The sequence below is a fragment of the Dermochelys coriacea genome, chromosome 2 (assembly GCF_009764565.3).
Source record: "Dermochelys coriacea isolate rDerCor1 chromosome 2, rDerCor1.pri.v4, whole genome shotgun sequence".
In the NCBI taxonomy this organism is placed as follows: domain Eukaryota; kingdom Metazoa; phylum Chordata; order Testudines; family Dermochelyidae; genus Dermochelys; species Dermochelys coriacea.
In genome coordinates, this window is record NC_050069.1 from 75,132,859 (window position 1) to 75,160,127 (window position 27,269).

The 27,269-nt window shown below is 43.5% G+C and overlaps 1 protein-coding gene across 1 annotated transcript; it reads right to left on the bottom strand.

Annotated features, from left to right (window-relative positions):
- Positions 1–3,553: 3,553 nt before the first annotated feature.
- Positions 3,554–23,142, bottom strand: LOC122458480. The gene is made up of 8 exons (XM_043507111.1): positions 23,017–23,142; positions 17,100–17,291; positions 14,999–15,291; positions 12,440–12,525; positions 11,785–11,925; positions 10,999–11,070; positions 7,443–7,563; positions 3,554–3,581 (listed from the first exon to the last, which is right to left on the bottom strand). The coding sequence occupies exons 1-8, from the start codon at positions 23,140–23,142 to the stop codon at positions 3,554–3,556; spliced, it is 1,059 nt and encodes a 352-aa protein (XP_043363046.1).
- Between the last annotated feature and the right edge of the window lie 4,127 nt (positions 23,143–27,269).

Genomic DNA, 27,269 nt, shown 5'->3' on the forward strand with positions numbered 1-27,269 from the left:
TTGTTATTTTCTCTTTGCTTATTTCGGGAAAGGGAAGTAGGATCAGAAAAACAGGAAAATGAGTGAAAGCAGTGAAGCGAAGTTGGAGCTTTTTAGGCTGCAGGTTCCAGTTAAGGAGAGGGAGCACCAGAGATTACTGCAAATGAAAGAACTGGAGATAAAGGAAAAAGAGGGAGAGAGAGAAGAAAAAGAGGCAGCCAGAGAGGCAGCATACTGAAGAAAAAGAGAGAGAGAGAGAGAGAGAGAGAGTGCGAAAACATCAACTGGACCTGCAAGAGAAGCAGAACCAGAACCCAAACAACTCACATCACTCCAAAAATCCACAAATAGGAACACTTATGTCCTGCATACAGTGAAGAGGATGATATTGCTGAATATTTGACTACCTTCAAAAGGCTGTGTGTAATGCATGAAATCCCTGATAAGAGAGTTCCTACCCTGATTGTGAAATTAACTGGTAAAGCTTGAAATATATTCAATGTAATGCCAATTGAAGATGCTTTAGACTACTGTAAATGTAAAGATATTGTTTTGCAAAGTTTTCAGATTACTCATGAAACGTATAGAGTTAAATTTAGGAATCTTAAGAAGGATATTGGTATGAGTAATGGGGAATATGTAAACAAAATGAAAGATTTGTTGGGAAAATGGGTGAAGGGTAAAGAGGTGGCAAGTTTTGAGGGAATTTTGGATCTTGTTGCTCAAGAGCATTTTTTAAGCATATGTAAGGAGGATGTAAAGCAGTGTCTGTGGGACAAAGATGTAAAGTCTGTGGATGAGATGGCTTTTTTAGCTGATGCCTTCGAACAGAATCAGGCATCTATTGAGGGCAAGCCGCAGAAAGAGGGGTTTAAAACTGGTGGAAAGGGAGGATCCCATTTTGCCCCTGGGAAGAGAAAAGGGGACTGGGAGCCTAAACATTCTCTTACCCAAAAACATTCCTCTAACCCTCATCCCAAATCTCCTGTAAAAGCAGAAGAGCCCAAAAGGTGCTATCAGTGTAATTCCACTGATCACCTGAGGAATAAATGCCCTATGCTAGGAAGAAGCAGGCAACCAATAGCTCATGTCTGCAAAGGAGTCCCGTTTTTGTTCCCACAGCTGACTGTGACTCTGGTGCCAGATGCCTCTACCAAAGGTTGGGGGGGCACATTTTCATGAACTTCAGACTCAATCCTCTGGTCACCTCAGGTTTCCTTCCATATAAATGTGTTAGAACTCAGAGCTATTTCTTGGACCTGTGAGACACACAAGCCCTCAATCAAAAACTAGGTGGTACAAGTTCACATACAACACCATGACCATGTACAATCTGAACAAACAGGTTCACGGTCATCTCCATTGTGCCAAGAAATTGTTTTCCTATGGAATGTATGCCTTCATCACAATGTTTCTTTTCCTGAAAGCTTTTCACCTTGCAGGAGTGAGAAATACCCTAATAGGTTCTCTCAGCAGAGTTTTCACAGACCATCATAAGTGGTCAATCAAGAAAGACAATCTCCACTGGGTTTTCACCTCTGGGAGTATCCAGTAATAAACTTATTTGCAAGCTACTTCAATAACAAATGTCAGAGGTTTTGTTCCAGGTCTGCTCACAGACTGGCTCCATCACAAGCGCTTTGTGGTCTGGTATATCTCCTCTATGCGTTTCCTCCAATTCCTCTCATCCTGGTTGGTCAGGAAATTTCAACAGGAACAGGTACCCCTGATCCTCATTGCAACAACATGGCCACATCAGTATTAATTCACTGATCTTCATTGTCTGTGCACCAATATCCATGCACTGATAACTCTTTGACTAGTTTCAGCTCTTCTGTCTCAGAGTCAAGGCAAGTCTCTGCATCTGAACCTCAAGTCTCTCCACCTGACTGTGTGGATGATCTGTGGTTGAAAACTCCTGAGAAATCATGTTCCCATGAGGTCCAGGCCATCCTGATGAGCAATGGAAAGGTCTCCACTAGAACCACATATGCTGTGTTGCCTCTAGACAGAATCCTTCTAGCTGCATTTGTACTGATAGTGCCAAAATGCTTGTGTTAGGATTAGGATTCCATCCTACTAAGCAGTGTACAAGCTCAAGGCAAAATTCACAGTTTCACTGTTTCCCTTGTACAATTGGTCAGTCAGTCGGCCTGTTTATGTTGGTCATTCACACGGCAACAAGGAAGAGAAATTTTTTTAAAATGTATGAAAATATGATTGTAAAACAATCATTTTCAGAGCAACTCAGAAAAAAAGTTAAACTACTTATAACTCATTTTCTGAAATAGTCTAGATTCCTAATTGTTTGAGAGTTTTGTCATTAAAGTGAAAAAACATGGGTCCCTCAAGTTACGCCTTTAAGTACCTTTTAGGCACTGAAGTCAATGAGACCCAATTGCTCTGAAAATACATCCCCTTATTTAGGGGCTTAAATATAGACTTGGGCAACAAAATTAGGAACCCAAATTTGAAAATTTTGTGCTCACTGAGACTTGTCAAAAAGCCCCAAAAAACACCACCATAAGAAGTCTGTCACCACCAAGAAGAGAAGCCAGACATTCTAACTCCCAGGCTTGCTGGTCTTTAACTACAGTACTATATCTTTTCATTTTGCTGGGGGAATTCTCCGCCAAAAAAATAAACATTCTGCAAAATTGTGCATATTTTGTCAAAATAATGCAATATAATCACACCAGTTTCACTTATTTTGGTAATCTATTTAATCTACCATACAGGGAAAAAAATCACAACTGTTCATCATTTCCTAAACACATGAAAGTTTAGTTACAAATACTTGATAACCAATACCCTGCATTCCAGTTATAGTCCTGGATTTTCATTTAAATTAAATTACAGAACACCAAACACCAAAATAAAAGTAAAGTAGAATATAAATCATATAGTTTTGCTAATCATTGTCCTGCATTTTTTTAATGGGCAAACAAAATAGATCCTGAGCTGTAATCTAACCTCATTGCGATGCTCTGGCACAGGAAAAAAGCAAGAAAGCACATAGATCTTCCTAGAAGGCTCCTTTACACCACTCTGGCAATGTAAAGGAACCTTAAACCTTTTTTTCTTTTTAGGCTCCTATTGACTAAGGATGGGAACAATTAACTGACAATGGGAACATTAGCAGCCTGCCTACTTAGTTGTTATATTTCTGCTCTGCCTCAGGGGACAGAGCCTGCCTCACAAAGCCCTACCCCTCCAAGTGGAAGGGTGGGGGGAGGGGCACTCGCTCTTTTGCACACAAGCATGTGCCCAGCCCCACCTCCTTAACGCCAAGCCCCTCTACCCCTGGGTGATTTAAGTCTCTGCTGGTTGCTCCAGACAGATGTGCCCCAGGCTGCCAGAGGACAGGCTTGTGTTCCTCACAGATTTCTTTGCTCCCGCATTTTTCTTCGGGGGAGAAAAGAAATCTATGGATGGTATAAATTCTAAGCCCCTACCGGGGCACAGAATTCCCCCAGGAGTACTTTTCATAATGACCATTCTGAGAGGAGAAATCTTACTGACTGACAAAGAGTTCATTGTGCGGTGATACTATATGGGGAGTCAGCAACTATTTCTAGATGCAGTGATCAGTCATTTCACACCTGGATCAAAGACAAATACAGTACATGTAAAAGGAATTGGCAATTTTCACTGTCATTAGAAAATGGCCACCACTGACACTATTTAGCTTATTTAGGGAAAATCTATTATACTCCACACAGGTGCCGAATTTCCAAGTGCTGGGGGGTGCTCAACCCCCGGCTCTGCCCCAGACCCCACCCCACTGCACCCCTTCCCCCAAAGCCCCAGCCCGCCCTGCCCTTCCTCTTCCCGCCCCTGCTTCACCCATGCGCACCCTGCCTCTTCCCACCCAGTTCCGCCCCCTCTCCCGAGTTCCCCGCAAACTTGCTCCTCTCCCCTCCCTCCCAGCCTCATACACACCGGAAACAACTGTCCATGGTGGGTGAGAGGCACTGGAAGGGAATGGGAGGTGCTGATCCATGGGGCCCGCTGGTGGGCAGGAGGCACTAGGGGGGTAAGGAGGAGCTGATACGGGGGCACCCTTTTTTTCCCCTGGGTGCTCCAGTCCCAGAGTACCCAGGGAGTCTGAGCCTATGGTACTCCACCTGCAAAGCAGTGTAATAGGCAGTACTCCCAGCCCCACCTATTATTAAGGTTGCCCAACACTTCCCATGGTAAGACCCCGTTTTCAGTTGCTTATAACTTTACCAAACTTCAACTGTTCAGGCTGTTCACAATTTCCATGTTAAGTGTCTCACTACACTGACTCTGGGGAAATTTTCAGCCAAAACAATTCATCTGTTTCAGAGAACAAGGTTAGGGGAAAATATATGATCTCTGAACATAACAAAAAAATCTTGTGACCTGTTCTTTGGAAAGTTCTACTGCTTCCATACTTTGGAGCAGGGACATGAAGTTTGGCAGGGGGTGGCTTTTGTTTCAGGGATGTGCTATTCACCAACCCCATGAAATTCTGTCCAACTTACGTGAAGTTATAAGCCTTTGGAAAAAAAAATCACAGTTCCCCCATGCTCAGTAAAGGCTTGCTAGAGCTTAACAGCTAAAATCATCAGATTCCATCCTCACTGAGCATCCTTAAGCCTCTGACAGTTCTCAGGTCTGACTAGACTGCAAATGTACCATCCCCTCTCACCTCCAACATGTGCCGGGACTGCACATGTGCCATCCCTAGGTACCTAGCTATTCTGGCGCCCGATGCAGCTCCCCCCATGGGGGGGGGAAGAGGCCCAGGCCTCCGCAGGGAGTGGGGGGCTGGCGTGGGGGAAAGGGGGGAACTTCCCTCCAGCTCTCACCAGCAGCGCAGCTGGGGCCAGGTCGCTGCACTTCCCGCTGCCAGTGAGTGCAGGCCCGGCCCTGCTGCAGTCCTAAGGGGCGGGAAGAGGGGGGGCTGGGGTGGAGCAGGGCAGGGGCTTTGGGGAAAGGGTGGAGTGGGGGTAGGGCTGGAGAGGAGCAGGAGTGGGAAGAAGCAGGGCTGGGGTGGGGGCTATGGGGAAGAGGCGGAGCAAGGGCTGAAGCAGAATGCAGCTGCATACGGAACAAGGAAATTTGGTGCCCCTAATTTCCTGGTGCCCTATGCAGCTGCGTACTTTGCGTATGGGTAGGGACGGCCCTGGCCATCCCCATAGAACAACTGATCATGCTTTCCAGCCCTGGGTTATAGGGATGAAGCCAGACTTCCTTGTATTGGCTCCTCCAGGCTGGGATAGGGCCAGACATAGGAAGTGAATGCAGGGAGCTTTTCTGGCACCCTGGCAGCGGGGGAAAAGTAGCCATCTGATTGTAATGCAGAGGGAACAATAGTTGAACCTAGGGCATTGCAGGACACCATGAGGGGAGTAGATTGGGACAAGGAGTCTGAGGGCAGAGCATGGTATTACAGCAGAGGTAGGCAAACTACAGCCCGCGGCACCATCCTGCCTGGCCCCTGAGCTCCTGGCCCGGGAGGCTCGCCCCCGGCTCCTCCCCTGCTGTTCCCCCTCCCACGCAGCCATGCGGGCAGCAACTGAGAGTTCCTGCCGCGCTGAGCAGCATGGTAAGGGGGTGGCGGCGGTGGCAGCGCACATGGCAGTGAAAAATTTGGGTAGGAGGTTCTGGGGGGCAGTCAGGGGACAGGGAGTGGTTGGGGCGGGCGATTCCAGGGGGCAGTCAGGGGACAGGGGGCGGTCAGGGGTCAGGGAATGGGGGGTTGGATAGGGTGTGGGAGTCCCGGGGGCCTGTCAGGGGGCGGGGGTGTGGATAGGTCGGGGCAGTCAGGGGACAGGGGGGGTTAGATAGGGGGTGGGATCCCGGGGGCAGGGGGGGGTTGGATGGGTCGGGAGTTCTGAGGGGGACAGTCAGGGGGCAGGAAGTGGGAGGGGGCAAATAGGGGACAGGGGACAGGCTTTTTTGGGGGCACAGCCTTCTCTACCCAGCCCTCCATACAGTTTTGCACTTCGATGTGGCCCTCGGGCCAAAAAGTTTGCCCACCCCTGGATTAGAGGCTGGCACAGGAGCAGGGATTGGGACTGACTGGGCAAGGAGACTAGATCTGGGAGCGGGGTTGGGGTAAGGGTAGGCTAAGAATGACTGCATAAGGAGACTGGGAGTGTCGGGAGACTAGGACTTGAATGAGGAGCCAGTGGTGGGGTAGAGACAGGAATGGGACAGAGAAGGTTGGAGTGAGGGGGGCAGAAGAGGTCAAGCTTGAAGGGAGAAGGTAGAAGAGTCTATGACGAACAAAGCACACTTGTCTCCAGAGGCTGGAATAGAACCCAAGATCCTTGAGTTTCACCATTCCTCTACTGTCAGCAAATACCTGTGAAAGCCACTGGCTAAGTGTCCCATTCCCATCTAGTGCTGGTCCACACAGAAGATAACAATCTTACTGTCATCAGCTATTCTGTTAATTCACATGGCAGAGGTCTATGCAGTGTATCTAAAAGTTCCAACCCTGCTGGTGACACATGATGGGATTTCTGTTTTTTCAGTTTGCCTTTTTAAAAAACCTGGATGATTACATGCAAAAAGCCACTTTAAAAATTATCATATCTTAATTTAAAAGATTATCAAAGTCGAGAACTCAAAAAGGTAATAAATGCCAAAATTAAGGTTGCCTGTGAAATCCCTCATGCATATGCATGATGATATAGTCTTTATTTACACAATCACATACCAATTTTTCCAACCTTTTGAGAGGATGAAGGTGTTCCCACAATCTTACAATCCCCACCTTATTTGTTTCAGAAGTTGGAAGGTATACAGAGAATCGGGCAGGGGATTGCAGGAAGAGAGAGTACATTTACATGGTTATGATAATTGAATGCCACCCTGGAGAACTGGGTCCCACAGCAACCAGTTAATGGCTCTATGCTACTTAATATTTTTATCAATGATCTGAAAGAAAACAAAATGACACAAAGATTGGGGGAGTGGTAAATAACAAAGAGAACAGATCAGTTAGTAAATTGGACACAAGCAAACGATATGCATTTTAATACAGCCAAATGTAAAGTTATACATGTAAGAACAAAGAATATAGACCACACTTACAGGATGGGAGACTATGAAAAAGACCTAAGGGTTATGATGGATAATCAGCTGAACATGAGCTCCCAGTGCAATGCTGTAGCCAAAAGGCCTAATGCAATCCTTGGAGAACCACCAGAGAAACACAAAATGGACCTAGGATGAACTCTAATCTAAACAGCTACTTTAACAGTATAACCTCAATACTGCACTTCAATTTTAGCACCTCTTGGTTTAAAACCCAAGACCTGGGGCAGAAATGAGCTTGTACTGTTACCAATTGAGTAATCCCAACACTGGTACAAGAAAATGTACAGATGACAGTGTACAGCAAAGGATAATTAGAATGCTTTAAGTTAATACTAACTTTATATTTGTGTACCATTTATTAAGAATGGGTTGGCACTGCCACTCACCTTACAACTTCCCTCTCTGATTTCATCGGCAGAGCTGACGTCTCCACTAGCTTTGTAAGAACTTCAAAGAAGAGAGTCTCTACGCTAGAAGGGTCATGTATTATGCTCTCTTTGGGCCGAACTGAGGAGAAAATACAGAAGATCAGTTTAAAGGGCATTCCACAGACTATCTCCACCGTAAACATTTCACCCAAAGAGGTATATTAAAACAAAATTTAATATTACCCAGCAGTGTAATTAACATAATGTTAATTAACAAAGAATGTTACACTGCCTAGGTGCCAACTGCCAAAGAAGATGCAAATTCTAGAAATTTTCCTGAAAGGAAAAAGAAAAATTACTTTGGCAGTCTGGTTGAATTGCTGGCTTGGAAGTCTTAGACTTGTCTGATGAACTAAAAAACTGTATGTTTACAGTATTTAAGTTTTCCCTTCCAAGGTCTAAACAGAAGGTCATGTCCGGGTGTGACACTGCATCCCATATTCTTCACAGTGATGTGATTATGATAGGATTATGACATAATTATGATGTATTTTATGCAAGGTAAGTCATGTGAGGTGTCATTGGAAAAGTTAATTTGATTAATATGATTATCCTATTTGTATGCATGTATCATTTTTGTATCTGAAGCTATGAATATTGACTATGTACCTGTATTTCAAATGTAGTTACACCTGTAAGCAGGTCCCTAGGGGGGTGCAGGACCAGGGACAACCCACCACCCCCATCCAGCCCAGACCCCACCTCACTCCACCCCTTCCCCAGAGCTCCGCCCTGCCTCTTCCCGCCCCTGCTCCACCCCCAATTCCACCCCTCCCCCAAGCCCTCTCCCTTGAGTGATGCCAGGAGCAAGCAGAGCAGAGTGGGCTGGGCCCCCTGCTGCTGCTGGTGCCAGGCCCCCCGCTAACTCCCCAGGCTGCCCAGGACCCCACTTCCCAAGTTGCAGGGCCTCCCAAAGTGCAGGGCCTGGGACGGTTGCCCGGTCTGTCCTATGGACAGGACAGCTCTGCCTGTAACACCCACTAGACAAGATGCTTACAGTCTAGATAGTGGGTGGGGGAGGGCCTATTCATGGCAATGGGCCATTAGAGAAAAAGAAAAAAAAAGAGGCTTTAGGACGGGGTGGCCAACTTGTGGCTCCGGAGCCACATGAGGCTCTTCAGAAGTTAATATGTAGTTCCTTGTATAGGCACCGACTCTGGGGCTGGAGCTACAGGCACCAACTTTCCAATGTGCCAGAAGTTGCTCACTGCTCAACCCCTGGCTCTGCCACAGGCTCTGCCCCCACCCCACCCCTTCCCAGAGCCTAATATGCCCTTGCTCCTCCCCATCCCCCTCTGAGCCTCCTGCATGCCTCAAAACAGCTGATCAGGAGGTCGCGGGGACAGATGGGGAGGTGCTGATTGGTGGGGCTGCTGGTGGGCAGGAGGCACTGGGAGAGAAGGGGAGCTGATGGGGCTGCTGACGTATCACTGTGGCTCTTTGGCAATGTATATTGGTAAATTCTGGCTCCTTCTCTGGCTCAGGTTGGCCACCCCTGCCTTAGGAGAAGCTTATCTCCCACCTGGAAAGCCTTCCTGAGAACACTACAGACAGCCTCCAAGTAATGGTTGCTATGATGCTACAAGGACATGATGAGAAAAACCCATTTTTGTTATGGAAAAGGTTATTGTTTACAATTCCAAATAATTTATGTGCAGCATTCCTGTATACACACAAGTTCCGTTATAGTAATTTCTCTTTTTGCTGTTATTTCTTGAAGCCTGGTTCAATTTCCCTTTCTTATTGTTGTAAATTTGTATGTAGTCCATTACTAGCATTAGACTCAGTAAATAAATATTATATTTTAATCTGTTTTCTCCTGCCTTGTGAGGGCTTCTTTATTTTAAATAACAGTAAAGATACACAGAGAGGGAAAGAGTACCGCATGACTACCTTTGAAGCATGCTACTCAGTATTCAAAGAGTCATCCAATGAGAATACCATTCTTAGTTAAATTGAACACTTAAAATACATACTAATTTGGTAACAGCAAAATCCTAGGCAATATAGAAGTGGAAAGGAATGCACAAGTATCTCCCCTTAACTTCTTATTTCCATTCTTTTAAGGTTTGGTGGATGAAGTGTATCCTGCCATAATCTTAACGGACACTAAATGTAGTTTTCATCTGATAACCTCCTGGGTTTTTTATATAGTTTTAGTGTTCCTTAAAGCATAGCTTCCCAGTGTCAGGGAGAAGAGCTGTCCCTGCCTGGGAATCAGACAGAAACTACACTGCTGAAGCTGCTCCTTACTATGTTGACTCTTCTGAAGAGTGTGGGAGGCTGTGATATGCCTCAAAATCTTTGTCTACACTGCATTTTATCCTCACTTAAAAAGTTACAGAAAGTACACCAAGAGCTACTCTCCACATTTTGGCAAGTGGTGACAAACTGTCGTCTGGAGGGAACTTCCATGAAGTAGTCTGTAACACCACCCACTTCTCCAAACACTCAGTAGATTCTCATGGACTTCTGGAAATTGGATACAGTCAGGAGCAGGGTGTTTGCCAGCATCACATCAGCGGGTCTGTGTGTTGTGCTCCCCCCTTCTTTCTCATCAGTATGAAGGATGCATCTCAACCTACAACTATGTCAAATGTGGGACATCTGCAAGTGCAACAGACACCATCAGGGTTAATATTGGGGGACCGAAACAGTGACCTCTCAGCTAAAAGACTGAGTCTTTATAGCTTGTGCTAAAGAGTCAGGCTCTCAAGCTGAGAGTTGTCACACACTCACATCCTCTGCAGACTGGGCACAAAAAGGGGACACTTAACACACAATGACAGGTGAATTATACAAACAAGTGGGTGACAAATGACTGAAATGTGAAACTATTTTGGAAATTCACACCAGAATTTTCCAGATCACAATTTTTAAGTACAAAACTTGTTCTAAAAAAAGGTCTTTTCACTGTGGGAATCACATGCAACCGTAACATCTCCCCACACAGGTGAATAACAAGGTATGAATCCCTTGACCTCCTGACATTAGCTGTTCATAGGTTTTCTCCTTGACATGCTAAGGTAGTCTCTCGCTGTATCTCACTCCTCCTTTCAGATTCTTGGGTTGGAGCTATTAGGAACCACTTGGTCTGGCTCCCAAGAACTTGAAACCAAGATGAGCCAGCAGAATAGTTCTCTCTCTCTGTGCAGGGCCCTAGAACTCAACGTTCTGTCAAACTTACCTTACAACAATTAAAAGTTTTCAAGCTATGAACTGTATTCTCTGAATCCTAACCTATATCACTGGATTGTCAAGATGCCAGTTTCCTATTTGACTGCTGACTAAAATTTTATATTCTTTTAAAGACATTTTCCAAAGTTTTTTTATATTACTGACTTATTAGTATTTAGAATATTCTTTATATTACTCTGAAGATTTCCTTTTATATCAATATCAGTTTCTCTAATCCACAATCTCAATTCTTCTCCCATTATCAATGAGAGTTTTGCCAGTAGAAAAAAGGAAGAAGGATCAGATTTTTTCCTTTCTTTCACTGTACAGTTCTTACCCATAGATTGAGCAAAGTGCTGGTCATCTCTCAGAAAGGTTACAAAGTCTGTGAAATTCACCTGCCCATCACCTGCCAGATAAAGAACAGTTCAGCCACGGAGAAAATAAAAGACATGATAGACTATATAAAGTAATAAAACCATCAATTAGAAAATATTATCATCTATATTAATATGGATTTATTTTAGTTTTCTTTCATGGTTACAATGGATTTTAGCATCTTTAATTTGAATAAAAATCAAAGTATTTAACCAGGTGCCTAGTTATAGAGACACAACCAATCTGATATTCCATAAACAGAGAAAATAATATCAGCAGACACTCCAGAAAAAATAGAAAAAAAGATAATGGGGACAGGAAAAATGAAAGCCAAATAGATATAGAATGGGTTCTACTCAGTTTGGGATTAAGTTTAGTATCATATATGCAAATCTGGGGCCTGATCCTTACAAGTGCTCAGCACGTCTCCAGACCAGGCCTATTATTATTATTATTAATTATTTGAATGACTGTAGTGCCTAGAAGTCTTAGTTATGGACCAGGACCCCATTATGCCTTGTACAATCACAGAACAAAAAGACAGTCCCTGCCCCGCAAGGGGCATACAATCTACAATCTCTATTCTCACATGCACAAACCCATGCCATCCCAAGTATCTCGCACTGACACATGCACACATGTATTCACATGCATACAAGCACATGCTCTGCCACGTTGTGCACAATACTAACCATGTACACACATGCTCTACCAATAAATATGTATTGCTATTCTGAAAACATACCATCAATATCAGCACGATTCAGTGCCTCACAGATTTCTTGATGGGTTACATTAATCCCCACACTGTGCAAAATCAGCTTCAGGATACACATCTTAATGCTACCCTCTGTGCTGCTGAAAACCTTGAAGACAACTTTGAATGCTACAAACATATGTAAAGCACAGCAAGTTAGTCAGATTTTTCATGTGTCCACTGCAATGAAACAAGAAGTTTATGTACTGTACTTTTTGAAACAAATGGCTACTATTAACATTGTCTTTATCTACTCTCTTCATCCTATCTAGCACCAGCCACCTGTTTGTCCCTTTCCAAAAATCTATTTAGGGTGCAAGGGTCTTCTCCACTATAGTCATCTGGGCCTGCCCTTCTGCATCTATCTGCATAATTGATTCTCCTTCTCACTTTAAACTAAAACTTCTTTCCTTTCTTGACTATATCTCAATTCCTTTCTTACTCTATTATTTTTTATTTTAAAATATTTTAAAAGCCTTTTATTTTTATTTGTAAAGCAATGTGTAATACACTTGCTCATTTTCATTCCATTACTACTAGTAACAGCCCCTTTAAATCACCAATGCAAAACAATTTTTAAAACTACGAATTTACATGACTGAAGACTGAGTTGAAGAAATGAGTCAAGGAGGTTCTACATTACCTGCTATTTGCTTTTGAGTCAAGGGTTCCTCACGCGCTGCTGGAATATCCAGAAGACTGAAGAGAACAGATAGATTTCTGCTCCTGCTGCAAGGATACACATTTAACAACATGACTACTCCTCGCTGTCTTCCCATCCATGGACAGACTTAGCCCTACCCAGCTTATTAGATCTAATAAGATCACAGTCCAAGATGACAATAATAATTCAGTATGTTAATTAGAATAGTTCTAATTTGGTATCATTATTTTTAAATCTGTCTCTTTGACACAGAGCTTTCAGAACTTCCATAGTGGTGCTAGAGCCATGAAAGAGACATGGAGTCTTAAGGGGGAACCACATATCCTAGCATTAGTCACAATGTATTTGTGTGGCTGCCCACATATACGTAAGCAGAGTCCGAATGAGCTCTCCCCTGATATCTAGCGGTGAGCTATGGAAAAAGATGTCAGAAACTAATCTCAATTGCACGGACACACCCACCCAGCCTAGGTGCTCAGCATGATGGGATTGCTTGCCCAAATGATCACTTGTGGCTGGTGTTGAATCCCCAGTCTCCTTGTTATTGGGGCAGGAGTAATAAAGGGTTGTTATCCTTTTAGTGTGAACTGAGGGTCGCAGAACTGTACCTGGCATACCCCAATGAAGCAATTTAGCCTCAACTGAATGGCACTCACTAGGCAGGGGACATGGGTTCCAAAGCCCAATGAGTTGAGAGCTGGGGGGGGGACAGGTACCTGTTATTGTGGGCCCTGTTTAAGGGTACTAGACACCATTTGATCCTTCCTCTCTCCACAGCATAATAAAAGAGCTAATTTAGACTCATTGGATAGTCTTGTTACACACTGCAGAGCTTAAATCACGGATACCTAGGTCTAAGGCCTTGGCTACACTTGTGAGTTACAGTGCAATAAAGGAGCCCCGGGTGCACTAGCTGACTACCCATCCACACTGGCAAGGCACGTAGAGTGCTCTGACTCTACAGCTACAGCACTGCTGTTACTTCACCTTGGCAAGTGGAATAACGTTTGCTGCGCCCCGCTGGAGGGCCGCAGTGCCAGTGTGAATGAGGTGTTGCATTACTGCACTCTGATTGAACTTCAGAAACATCCCATAATCCCCTTAAGTGGCTAATCTTGTCATTGTTTTGAACTCACTGTAGGAATGCAGATATGCCTTTTCAAAGCTCCGTTTCTGACAGCTGGCTGCTTATCTGCTCCAGGACAAAGGAACCATTACTGAGGAATGCTGCTTGCTTTGAGTGAGTGAGAGAGAGGCGGGGGAGGGGAGGGGGATCTGCTGCCGTCTGAACTTACAAGACAGCATGCTGACACACTCTCAGCCCCCAAAAACCCATTCTCTCTCCCCCCACATACACACAACACGCTCCCTGTCACACTCCACCCCCCCCCGCATTTGAAAAGCATGTTGCAGCCACTTGAATGCTGGGATAGCTATCACAATGCACTGCTCTTTGTGGTGTAGCAAGAGCTGCTAATGTGGCCATGCCAGTGCACTTCCAGCTGAGTGTGTAAACACTTGGCAGCATTTTCCCTGCTGCGGTCTCCGAAGGATGGTTTAACTCCCAGCGCTCTACAACTGCAAGTGTAGCCATGCCCTTGGTATTAGACTTATTTTGGGAGAGTGTCTTTATTGCAAGAGACTGCCCAGTGTGCACCAGCAGTGAGGCTCCCCCACTAACAGCTGAAATCACTGAGAGCTGTGTTAAGTGTGTGTATGGGGGGCCCTGATGACCTCTTGGCGAGTGTCAATTGGGCAGCTGGCGGAGAGGCGTGGCAATCGGCCATTGGAGCAACGACCAAGTGCCCGAGCAGTGCAGCATGTAGGGTGCCTCCTTAATTCCCCACCCTCGCCTTCCACACAGGGTGGGAAATAAACTCTGCAGATAAACCTCTGAACTCTGGGGCTGCACTGGCCAAGGACAGCAACTGTGAGTGGGGTACAGAGAAGGGACAGGCACGTTAAAGGGACTTTTCGGTTGCTGGACTTAAGACCCTGAGGGGAAAAGGACATTGCCCAACTTACTTGGGGGTGGGTCTTTTGCTCATGGTTTGTGTTTCTGAACACAACTTGGGGTGTTTTCCCAAATTAATGCTAAGTTAATTCCCTCCTTTTATTATAAGTTTTCGCTACACTCAGACTCTGTGCTTGCAAGAGGGGAAGTATTGCCTCTTAGAAGCGCCCAGGGGTGGTGTGTAATTGTCCCAGGTCACTGGATGGGGGCTCAAGCCGGTTTTGTGTTGTATTGTTGAAAAGGAACTCCTAGATACTGAACCCGGCCCTTGTTGCTGCTGGCTCCACCTGGCAGAAGGGTTTTATATAAAGGATTGGTCCTAAATAATTTAAAACAGAACAAATAAATGGCTAACAAATGTTTTTCTACATAGCTGGATAAATGGTAAAAGTATGTCACAACTAGAAACATCAAAACTGGCCAGAGATATATTAAACTCTACATATCTGATTAAAAAAAATACAGAGGAAGCTCATCTGCTAAAACAAGAAATCTATATAGCAGGTCAGGCTTTTTCTATTCACTTCTTTGTTGGTACATTCAACCCAGTATCTATCGAGAGTGAAGTTTTCTCTGCATCTCTTATGTTCAGATCTGAGATGTGAACCTCAGTTTCGGTATTCAATAGGGATGGAAGCTTCTGTTCCCCTAGTATTTCAAGATTTGAGGATTGCACTAGTGCCTCAGTTTTTAAGAATGTCAGAGGCTCTTCCACTGATGTTTCAAGATGTGAAGATTGCTCCTGAATCTCAAAATGTAACAGAGACAAAAATACGAGTTCCCCTTCTTCCACCAGTTCCTCCACCTCCTCCTCCTCCTATAGTATGTCAGGATTTGAGCTTTGTAAATGGGCTTCAGTTTTTAATGAGGACAGAGGATCATTCTCCACTGTTAGTATTTCAAGATTTGGGGTTTGCACATGATCCTTAGTATGTACTGGAAATTTAGGATCCTCCACCTCTTGAAGAGACAGCAGAGCAACAGACACTTGAATCTCCACTTACTCCTTTGCTGTTTGTCTGCTTTTTCATAGTGCTGTAATAAAGAACAAAAACTCACCATAATTATGGCCATCTACTCTCCAAAATTAAAATTATACTCCTCAGCCAAGAAAACTGCTGTCTCAACACAGCACCCAGTGTAAACCTTCATCACGAGCCAAGTAACACTCTCCTTAAGCAGACTGCTCACTCAGCTGCTGCTACTTTATGTGGGCAACAGCTTGCCCCTGGCAAGAGTAAGGCCAAGAATATCCCAGAAGCAAAGATGTGGTTATGACCTAACGACACAGGTTGGTGCAGAACATTTGCTGACTAATCTTAATATAACAGACATAGAATGAACCACTTATGGCCCTCCTTACAAAAAGATGCAGAACAATGACAGAAACAGGACTAGATGCAACTAGTATATTTTGTGCATACATTCCACTTGCATACAGTTACTACTGCACATAAGCTGTTCAACTGCACTCCTGCAACACAATCTAAAAGGACATTTGGAAAAATAGTAGTCCTATTGGAGGTCCGAGAGTCATAGCCAAGGCATGATAATATATAGAAATTATACATATATATATAGTTTTAAACTATAAAATTAGACTGTGAAGCATTATTAAATTATGTGACTTGTGCGCATGGTTCTTTTCCACCAACCAAAAAGGGTCTCTGTCCTGAGAAGTTTTACAACAGCCATCACAAATACATCATCAGTATATCTATGATGAATTAAGTACATTAATTCAACTAAAGAGACAGTCACCTAAAAAAAAAATCACATTTGTCTGAATTGTTTTTCAAGTTAACACCAAAGATGAATATCCAATCTAATAAATCCAGGGCAGGGGAAAGCAACTCACAAAGTTCCATGAAAGTGCCCTTATGCATGCGAAAGTTTCGCAGCCACTGGGAATCATCCCAGACCTGCAACAGCTATGCGTCTCACCAGTCTGTGCTTGTTTGCCGGGCCCAGAATCGGCGTTCCACCGCATGAACCTGCCCCATTAGCACCATGATGCCCACATTGCCAGGGCCCGTGCTTTGAGAGAAGTCTGTGTCCATGTCCTGATCACTCTTGTCACCGCGCTGACGTCGCCTACTTGCCGGTTTCACTTTGCCAGGTTCTGGTGCTGCATATACTGCTGGATAAGCGCATGGTGTTTAATGTGCTCCTAATTGCCAAAGTGATCTGAGGGGGCTCCATGCTTGCCAGGGTATGGTGTCTGCACAGAAAAAAAGTGCAGAATGATTGTCTGCCGTTACTCTGACGGCGGGAGGGCGACTGACTACATGGCTGGCTTACAGGGAATTAAAATCAACAAAGCGAGTGGCTTTACATAAAGGAGAAACAAACACAACTAGAAAAGGAGTACTTGTGGCACCTTAGAGACTAACAAATTTATTAGAGCATAAGCTTTCGTGAGCTACAGCTCACTCAGAATGGCCCCCTCAAGGACTGAACTCAAAACCCTGGGTTTAGCAGGCCAATGCGCAACCCACTGCTCAACCCACTGATTAAGCTGCATATCTCTCTCTCTCTCTCTGTGTGTTCCATCAGTGCTCTGTGGCTCTGCAGCACTGTTTTTCTCTCACTTGCTTCTCTGAGGCCAGTCTCTAGCATAGTGACCTGCTCTTCCAAGCCTGCAACTTTCCGCTTTACTGCAAGAAGTTGGGTCATCAGATCATCTCTTATGGCCTTAAACTCAGAGATCATCTCCAGAACATCTGTTTTGGTTGCCATTTGAGTTTCCTCAGCCCTGGCATTTTTGTCTGATCTAGCTGCAAAGTCTTCACGTGGAGTCTGAGAAGTCTCTCCATGCTGTGAGCCAGAAACACTCTTTTCAGTGAAGTGGAGGCAGATTCCTTTGCTATCTCCTCAAAGCTCAGGCTTCAGGCAGCCATGTTATTCTGCTCCTCTGCTGATCTTCTCAACACAGATATTTTTAATACAATCTTTCTATTGTTTTCATACAAAAAACGCCTGAACGGGGGGAGAATTAAGGGGGAAAATATCTGTTCACATTTATTTACCACTACATCTTAGTAACGGTTACAATTCATGATCTATGAGGGTATACAGAAATATTTAAGACTCAGGAAGGGAAAGTTAATTGCTATGAAGTCGTTAACACAAGATCCAGTATTTTATATACATTTGAAAGAAAATTGTGCACCCTGCCTGTGGCAGATCTGGATGTTTCCCATTTATATAGTTGGGTGCCAATAGCCAAAGGAGCCTAAGTGATTTTTAGAAATTAGATTTAGGAGCCCAAGTCATTTTGGCACTTTTGAAAAAATTGCATTTGGTCCATGGTGCTCTGATAGTTTCATCCTCAGGGCATAGTGACTGAGTTTTATTTTCCTACTTATTATGAGATAAAGCAAAGAAACTTCTGGAGGAGCTTTCAGTGGAAGAGTCCCACTGACTACCCAAAGACCTCAACGAATAGAAAGTGCAATGGTCTTACTTATTTTTGCCAGGCTTCTTGGGTAATGGGCTTCCCACCAGCCAACTGTTGAAATCACTACACTGTCTGAGTGATACTGCCATCTGTAAGAACGATTATTTTCTCGCATAATCACTTTAATTTGCTTCTTTCCTTAGCTGAACATGTTGTGATATGAAAAATGAGAACACCTTTCTTCTAGGGGCACAGCTGCAGGGTGTGGAAAAAGTAGGTCAGATTGAGAATGAGGTTTGCTAATGGGAGGAAGGAGTATGGAAGTTGGAAGTTTGGAAGTTGGAGTACTTGTCAGTGCTGGCCACAAGGAAAAGGGGATTTGGAAGTGCTTGGCATTGCAGGAGGATTTGCAGACATGCCATCTCTCATGAATTTATTTGCTCGAGATGTAATTCAGACTCTGAAGTGTGTCAGATTCTCCGGCAACAAGATTCGGAGGGTCCCAAATTCCAGTGCATGGCAGAGTGTAGAAAAATATAATAGAGAGAGGGTTGGGTACGATGTTTCTTACTGTGGATGTGTGACAAGAAAAGGAGAAAGGGATGGATTTGTGTTGTTTAAACTGTGGCCCCTGCTTGTCTCACGAGAAGAGCAATGATTGAGATGGAACTGCACTGGAACAAAGGAGCCCTGATACTGTGAAGCATGTTACAGAGAAACTGGTGAGGAATGGGGTGCTCTTTTTGGAGGGCCAGAAATAAGTATTCAGACTGTCTTGAACCCTCCAATCCCATTGCCACATTAATATCATAAAAATGTAGGACTGGAAGGCACATCTAGTCCAATTCCCTGCACAGAAGCAGAACTATGTATTATCTAGAGTGACCATCCCTGTCAGATGTTTGGCTAACCTGCTCTTAAAAACCTCAAATGACAGGGATTCCACAACCTAGGTAAAAAGAAAAGGAGTACTTGTGGCACCTTAGAGACTAACAAATTTATTTGAGCATAAGCTTTCATGAGCTACAGCTCACTTCATCCGATGCATTTGGTGGAAAATAAAGTGGGGGGAAGAAATAACATGGGGAAATAGTTTTACTTTGTGTAATGACTCATCCATTCCCAGTCTCTATTCAAGCCTAAGTTAATTGTATCCAGTTTGAAAATTAATTCCAATTCAGCAGTGTCTCGTTGGAGTCTGTTTTTGAAGTTTTTTTGTTGAAGGATAGCTACCCTAAGGTCTGTAATCGAGTGACCGGAGAGATTGAAGTGTTCTCCGACTGGTTTTTGAATGTTATAATTCTTGACGTCTGATTTGTGTCCATTTATTCTTTTATGTAGAGACTGTCCAGTTTGACCAATGTACATGGCAGAGGGGCATTGCTGGCACATGATGGCATATATCACATTGGTAGATGCGCAGGTGAACGAGCCTCTGATAACGTGGCTGATGTGATTAGGCCCTATGATGGTGTCCCCTGAATAGATATGTGGACAGAGTTGGCAACGGGCTTTGTTGCAAAGATAGGTTCCTGGGTTAGTGGTTCTGTTGTGTGGTGTGTGGTTGCTGGTGAGTATTTGCTTCAGGTTGGGGGGCTGTCTGTAAGCAAGGACTGGCCTGTCTCCCAAGATCTGTGAGAGCGATGGGTCATCCTTCAGGATAGGTTGTAGATCCTTGATGATGCGTTGGAGGGGTTTTAGTTGGGGGCTGAAGGTGATGGCTAGTGGCATTCTGTTATTTCCTTTGTTGGGCCTGTCCTGTAGTAGGTGACTTCTGGGTACTCTTCTGGCTCTGTCAATCTGTTTCTTCACTTCAGCAGGTGGATATTGTAGTTGTAAGAATTCATGATAGAGATCTTGTAGGTGTTTGTCTCTGTCTGAGGGGTTGGAGCAAATGCGGTTATATCGTAGAGCTTGGCTATAGACAATGGGTCGTGTGGTATGATCCGGATGAAAGCTAGAGGCATGTAGGTAGGAATAACGATCAGTAGGTTTCTGATATAGGGTGGTGTTTATGTGACCATCGCGTATTAACACCGTAGTGTCCAGGAAATGGATCTCTTGTGTGGACTGGTCCAGGCTGAGGTTGATGGTGGGATGGAAATTGTTGAAATCATGGTGGAATTCCTGAAAGGCTTCTTTTCCATGGGTCCAGATGATGAAGATGTCATCAATGTAGCGCAAGTAGAGTAGGGGCATTAGGGGACGAGAGCTGAGGAAGCATTGTTCTAAGTCAGTCATAAAAATGTTGGCATACTGTGGGGCCATGCGGGTACCCATTACAGTGCCGCTGATTTGAAGATATACATTGTCCCCCAAATGTGAAATAGTTATGGGTGAGGACAAAGTCACAAAGTTCAGCCACCAGGTTAGCCGTGACATTATCGGGGATACTGTTCCTGACGGCTTGTAGTCCATCTTTGTGTGGAATGTTGGTGTAGAGGGCTTCTACATCCATAGTGGCTAGGATGGTGTTTTTAGGAAGATCACCAATGGATTGTAGTTTCCTCAGGAAGTCAGTGGTGTCTCGAAGATAGCTGGGAGTGCTGGTAACGTAGGGCCTGAGGAGGGAGTCTACATAGCCAGACAATCCTGCTGTCAGGGTGCCAATGCCTGAGATGATGGGGTGTCCAGGATTTCCAGGTTTATGGATCTTGGGTTGCAGATAGAATACCCCAGGTCGTGGTTCTAGGGGTGTGTCTGTGCGGATTTGTTCTTGTGCTTTTTCAGGGAGTTTCTTGAGCAAATGCTGTAGTTTCTTTTGGTAACCCTCAGTGGGATCAGAGGGTAATGGCTTGTAGAAAGTAGTGTTGGAGAGCTGCCTAGTAGCCTCTTGTTCATATTCCGACCTATTCATGATGACGATAGCACCTCCTTTGTCAGCCTTTTTGATTATGATGTCAGAGTTGTTTCTGAGGCTGTGGATGGCATTGTGTTCTGCACGGCTGAGGTTATGGGGCAAGTGATGCTGCTTTTCCACAATTTCAGCCCGTGCACGTCGGAGGAAGCACTCTATGTAGAAGTCCAGTCTGCTGTTTCAACCTTCAGGAGGAGTCCACCCAGAATCCTTCTTTTTGTAGTGTTGGTAGGAAGGTTTCTGTGGGTTAATATGTTGGTCAGTGGTGTGTTGAAAATATTCCTTGAGTCGGAGACGTCGAAAATAGGATTCTAGGTCACCACAGAACTGTATCATTTTCGTGGGGGTGGAGGGGCAAAAGGAGAGGCCCCGAGATAGGACAGATTCTTCTGCTGGGTTAAGAATACAGTTGGATAGTCATCATACCAAAAGGACTGAAGGTAAAAAATCCATTACAATCTACATACCACACAGACTATGCTGACAGCTTGTGCCACACACTCTCAAAGAAACTGCGGAACCACCTGATCAACATCCTCTGCAGCGAACAGGGAAAGATTAAGAATGAGCTCTCAAAACTGGATACTCTCATAAAGAACCAACCTCCCACACAAACTTCCTTGTGGCTGGACTTTACAAAAACTAGACAAGCCATTTACAACACACACTTCACTTCTCTACAAAAGAAAAAGGACACTAAACTATCTAAACTACTACATGCCACAAGGGGCCACAACAGCGGTTCCCGTAACCCACCCAGCAATATTGTTAATCTATACAACTATACTCTTAACCCAGCAGAAGAATCTGTCCTATCTCGGGGCCTCTCCTTTTGCCCCTCCACCCCCACAAACTCCCCATTGTATTTTCCACCAAATGCATCCGATGAAGTGAGCTGTAGCTCACGAAAGCTTATGCTCAAATAAATTTGTTAGTCTCTAAGGTGCCACAAGTACTCCTTTTCTTTTTGCGAATACAGACTAACACGGTTGCTACTCTGAAACAACCTAGGAAATTTGTTTCAGTGCTTAACTATGCTTAGAGGTTTGAAGTTTTTCGTAATGTCTAACCTAAATTTCTCGCAATGGGACACATGCACCCACATATTACATGTGCATTTCAGATTTCCAGTCAAACCCCCTCTGTCCCTTGCTAATTCCTTTTGTATTTTTTCCCTTTGCTAGTGTGTAATAGCCCTTATGCCACAATACCACTCAAGTTGCAAACCTGCCAGGACAGAAAAGTGAGACTGAAGCCTCAGAGACACAGACCTATGCTGGGGGAAAAGAGCAATAAGGAGTCCAACCCTAATTCTGAGGACAGACAGGTGAGAATAGGGACTTCTTTCTGGGAAAACTACTGTAAAAGTTTGCAGCTGTCTTGGTGGTAAAACTAGGCTGGGTCAAAGCACTGAAGAATATACTGCCGGTAGGGTACAATCCATCAACCTCAATTAGTGCAGGATTAGGTGTTTAATAGGCCTCCATCTTTAACATCTGTTTCTTTGATGATGGCAAAGATCGGAGTTAGTGTGTAAGGCTCCCTCCCCGATATAGAAAAGAGTTAAAATCTACAATGTCATGCCATGAATTCTATGTCTCGTGGGAAGTGGAGGAGTTGAGTTTTATTTAAGTATTTGGTTGTACAGAATCTATTTTAAATCGGTGTCCTAGGGGTAATTTCAGAGTATTACAATAGAACAAAGATTATCCCACTTATAAGGAGAAATATATATTTCTGGGCTCTATCCCAGCTATCCTGCAAAGACTGGAGTTCAGTTAATGTGCTCACTGGTAGTATTCTGAATATTGGAGAGGCAGTGGGAAAAGAGGGGGAATATATGGAATGTCCCTACATGTGAGTGGTCCTTCTGCCATAAAGAATCTCAGTCAAATCAAGAAAGGAAACTGAAACAAGAAGTGTTTTCTTTAGGACATGTAATAAATATAGTCCTAAAGTTCCCCCTCTCCAGGGTCAGAGAAACAGTGGAGTTCATAGATTCCTTTTGTCTCAGGATTAAGCAAAATTCCTTAATTCCCTCTTTCTTCTGGGTCAAAGCAAACAAATAAAATCACCCTAAACTCTTTCCCATATCTGAATTCCTCCTTTATTCGGGACAGAAACAAAATTCCCAAGTTTCCCTTTTTTTGGGGGGGAAGGGTTAAACAAACAAGCTCACAGCTATTTGGCTCTCCAGCTACTTCTTTCTCCTTGTACGTGTTAAGTGAACACACCATAGTTTTTCTATAAATAAGTAATAATAGATACTTTGAATTAGCAAATACCTGTCCAAGTGCTTTAGGTTGAGCCTGGACAATCCCAAATGTGTAAACATAGAGGATAGATGGCACAGAGGAGTAGGTAGAGGAGTGAAGCAGAGAAGGAGCTGGACATTTGATTTTTGTGGACATCGGTGTCACATGTGTCATGCAAAGTAGCCTGGCAAAGTTCCCATTCCCATACAAACTCTGAATGTGAAATAAGTAAAAATCCAGGATCCCATCCCACAATACACACCCCTTCCATCCTTGCTTCATCCCATCACAGCCTCCTTTAGTCTGTTTTAGTGTCCCATTTATCTTGATGGCAAAGAAAGGCTAATGATCTGAGATACATCAGTATGAGATTAGAATCTGAAGTAACAAAATTGATGTAAAGAGTTATTCTTTTTTGCCAATGTGAGAATAGTCATGCCTTATAATTGTAAACAAAACTGACCTCTGACTCTTTTTTTTCAGGGAGCTGGAACACCAAGTCAATGAGCAGAACTGCATGTGCAATCTCACCCAGTTCTGAATGTATAAATTCTTTCTTCATTTTCAATAATGAATACTTAAACTCTAGCCAAAAACTATCCAAGCACAATACTGTACAACAAGAAAGGCATATGTAACAAATTTAATTTTGTCTCATCCACTACTTTATGTTTCAGTATATTTCTATAATGCTTACTTCTGTAGCTGGGCACTGTGGGTGTAGGGTGTATGAGTGTCTGGGCGGAGGGGGGCACAGCTGGACTGTCGGGGGAAGGGTGCAAGTGTCTGGGCCTTGGGGGCACCATGCAGCTGGGCTCTGGGGAGGAAGTGTGAGTGTCTGGGCTGGGGTGCAGGGCGCAGCTGGGCTGCGAGGGGTAGGGGAGAGTGTCTGGACTAGGGGCACCCTGCGGCTTGGCTCTGGGGGGAGGGTTGTGTGCATCTGGCTCTCTGGCTGGGCTCTGCGGGGGAGGGAGCAGAGATACAGGCACTAGGTTGTTGTAGGGGTTTCTTTAACTCTCTTCTGCTGGGGTTTTTTTTTTTTGTCTGTATTGTTACAGATATAGTTACTGACAGGCATTTTGAAATAAATTACCAAAATAATTGAAACTGGTATGATTATGTAGTGTTATTTTGAGAAATAAAATATGCAGAATTTAAAATATGTGCAGAATTTTTAATTTTTTGGTGCAGAATTCCCCCAGGAGTAAACACTGGTAATACTTGATCAGGAATTTCTAATACTAATATATTACCAAATAATATGACAAATTACCATCCTGTTTCCCATATTACCAGCACCCTTCATTGTCCAGCTGAACATATTTAAACTATTTCCCCATGATAATTTCCCCCCCCCCACACACACTGTTACTCTCACCTCCTTGTCAACTGTTGAAAATGGGCCATCCTGATTATCACTACAAAAGGTTTTTTTCTCCTGCTGATAATAGCTCACCTTAATTGATCACTCTCATTATAGTGTGTATGGCAACACCCATTTTTTCATGTTCTCTGTGTAGATATATATATATCTTCTTACTGTATTTTCCACTGCATGCATCCGATGAAGTGGGTTTTAGCCCATGAAAGCTTATGCTCAAATAAATAAGGTGCCACAGTACTTCTCATTCTTTTTACACTTAAACAAGTATCCAGGAGTGCAATATGAAAATGAAATGTTTGCTATATGAGGATTTATCAGTAAATAGGACTACAAAAATCTTTTCAAGATGAATTGCAATTATCTTGGGTTATGCAAGAGAATGATATTTCAGGCTTGGAGAACCTTTCGAATCCTAATTTTAAGAGATTGGTATGTTGATATGACAGAAATTACTTCCAAAGAGCTCAATAATTAGAAGATGAATGATAACACTGATGAATGTAATATATGAGAGGAATTTGTTTCATCTAAAGGAAAACATAGATATACAAGAAGCCACAACATCTCTAAGGGGAATAGATGTGGAACAGTTCAGGATTTAGCTTTTGTAAATCTTTGCTTTTTACTTGCCTGTAGTTTTTGAAATGTTGATGTATAATTTTGTATTGTTTTAAATCCCATGAAGACATAATACAAATAGTTCAGTACATTTATTGTATTTCTAAGTCCAAGCGTAATGTGAACACTTGTCCAAAAATCATTTCACAAATATGAACACCTTTGCTGGCAGACTCAACAGGGAGACTAAGGACTGAATGGGGTTGGGAGACTTAACTACCCTTTTACTCCAGAGGTGGTCTCAAAGCTAGGGCTGAGTCAGATTGGTGGGACAACATGAAGAAGCATGCACTGTCCATGATGTACTAGTTCTTTGGAAAGATAGGGACTTATTCCTCATATGTACTGTTGCATGTTATTGCACCTTACACAATTGTTATAGTGAAATAAGTTATTTGTTACACCCATTTTTCACTGCTGGCCGGGATGATATATTTGGAAAGTGTGTATTGAAGTGACTAATAATTTAACTACTTCCCTTGTTTGTTAAATAGCCATAATTCCTTTTCTTTCTGCATTGCATGGAGTATTTTTAATTTAAAAATTAATAAAGTTTTTTTAAAAAGGGGACCATGAAAAAGTACAGAAAAATAGGAGCAGAGGTTAATGGGAATATAGTCTTGAGATTCTCCAATAACCAGTGGCCTCAATTTTTGGGTCCAGGCAAGCCTTGAGAAGTGCAGGAGCCAAGGGAAAAACGAAGGTACCTTTTGCAGCTCCCAGTTTTGGGACTGGCTGGGAGCCGATTTTACCCCTTGTATAATTTATACCTGACTGCCCACAGCCCCAAAGGGTCACTGAAGTGGGCAGGAAATCTTCAGGAACAGTACAGCCCTGCCTGTTTTTCCCAGCCACACCTACGATATTGGTGGCTGTGGAGGGTATTATAGTGATTTGCTGGCTGGTTGCTACCCAGGGATTACTGTTATGCTGGGGAAAATTTCTGTGTAGCCTGTTAATAACTTGTCATTCAAATCTGTTGAGATAATTATATAGGTTTTTTTAAGAGCAACATGATACAGCTTAAGTGTCATAACTGTTCAGTTGTGCAGATGAGTCTACAACTTGCTTGGCTACGCAGACCTCTTTGAAAAAGCGTGTGATCCAGTAACTGCTCAGCTGGATAATTTGTAAACAGTCAGATGCTGAGATCTTGACTCATATTTTACACAAGCAAAACTCAGATGAACAAAATCCAAAGCAGTTTGTTTTTGCTTGCTTGTAAAGATCTCAGGACTTGTCCTAAAATAAACAATTTCTGCAGTCTCAGGAAGAATATGGGTTTTAGTCCCACTACCAATCAGATAGCAATTTGAGCTATGTATTCCTTTACTCTTGGCTGCAAAGCAGGATGTTTCATTCTGAAATAACTTGTGCTGGAAACTCAGGATTTATAGGTTTCAGAGTAGCAGCCATGTTAGTCTGTATTCGCAAAAAGAAAAGGAGTACTTGTGGCACCTTAGAGACTAACAAATTTATTAGAGCATAAGCTTTCGTGAGCTACAGCTCACTTCATCGGATGCATTTGGTGGAAAAAACAGAGGAGAGATTTATATACACACACACACAGAGAACATGAAACAATGGGTTTATCATACACACACTGTAAGGAGAGTGATCACTTAAGATAAGCCATCACCAGCAGCAGGGGGGGGAAAGGAGGAAAACCTTTCATGGTGACAAGCAAGGTAGGCTAATTCCAGCAGTTAACAAGAATATCAGAAAAAAGAAAGGAGTACTTGTGGCACCTTAGAGACTAACAAATTTATTAGAGCATAAGCTTTCGTGAGCTACAGCTCACTTCATCGGATGCATTTGGTGGAAAAAACAGAGGAGAGATTTATATACACACACACACACATGTTCTGTGTGTGTGTGTGTGTATATAAATCTCTCCTCTGTTTTTCCACCAAATGCATCCGATGAAGTGAGCTGTAGCTCACGAAAGCTTATGCTCTAATAAATTTGTTAGTCTCTAAGGTGCCACAAGTACTCCTTTTCTTTTTGCGAATACAGACTAACACGGCTGCTACTCTGAAACCTAAGAATATCAGAGGAACAGTGGGGGGTGGGGTGGGAGGGAGAAATACCATGGGGAAATAGTTTTACTTTGTGTAATGACTCATCCATTCCCAGTCTCTATTCAAGCCTAAGTCTCTACGTAAAAGAATGAATGGACACAAATCAGACGTCAAGAATTATAACATTCAAAAACCAGTTGGAGAACATTTCAATCTCTCTGGTCACCCGATCACAGACCTAAGAGTGGCTATCCTTCAAC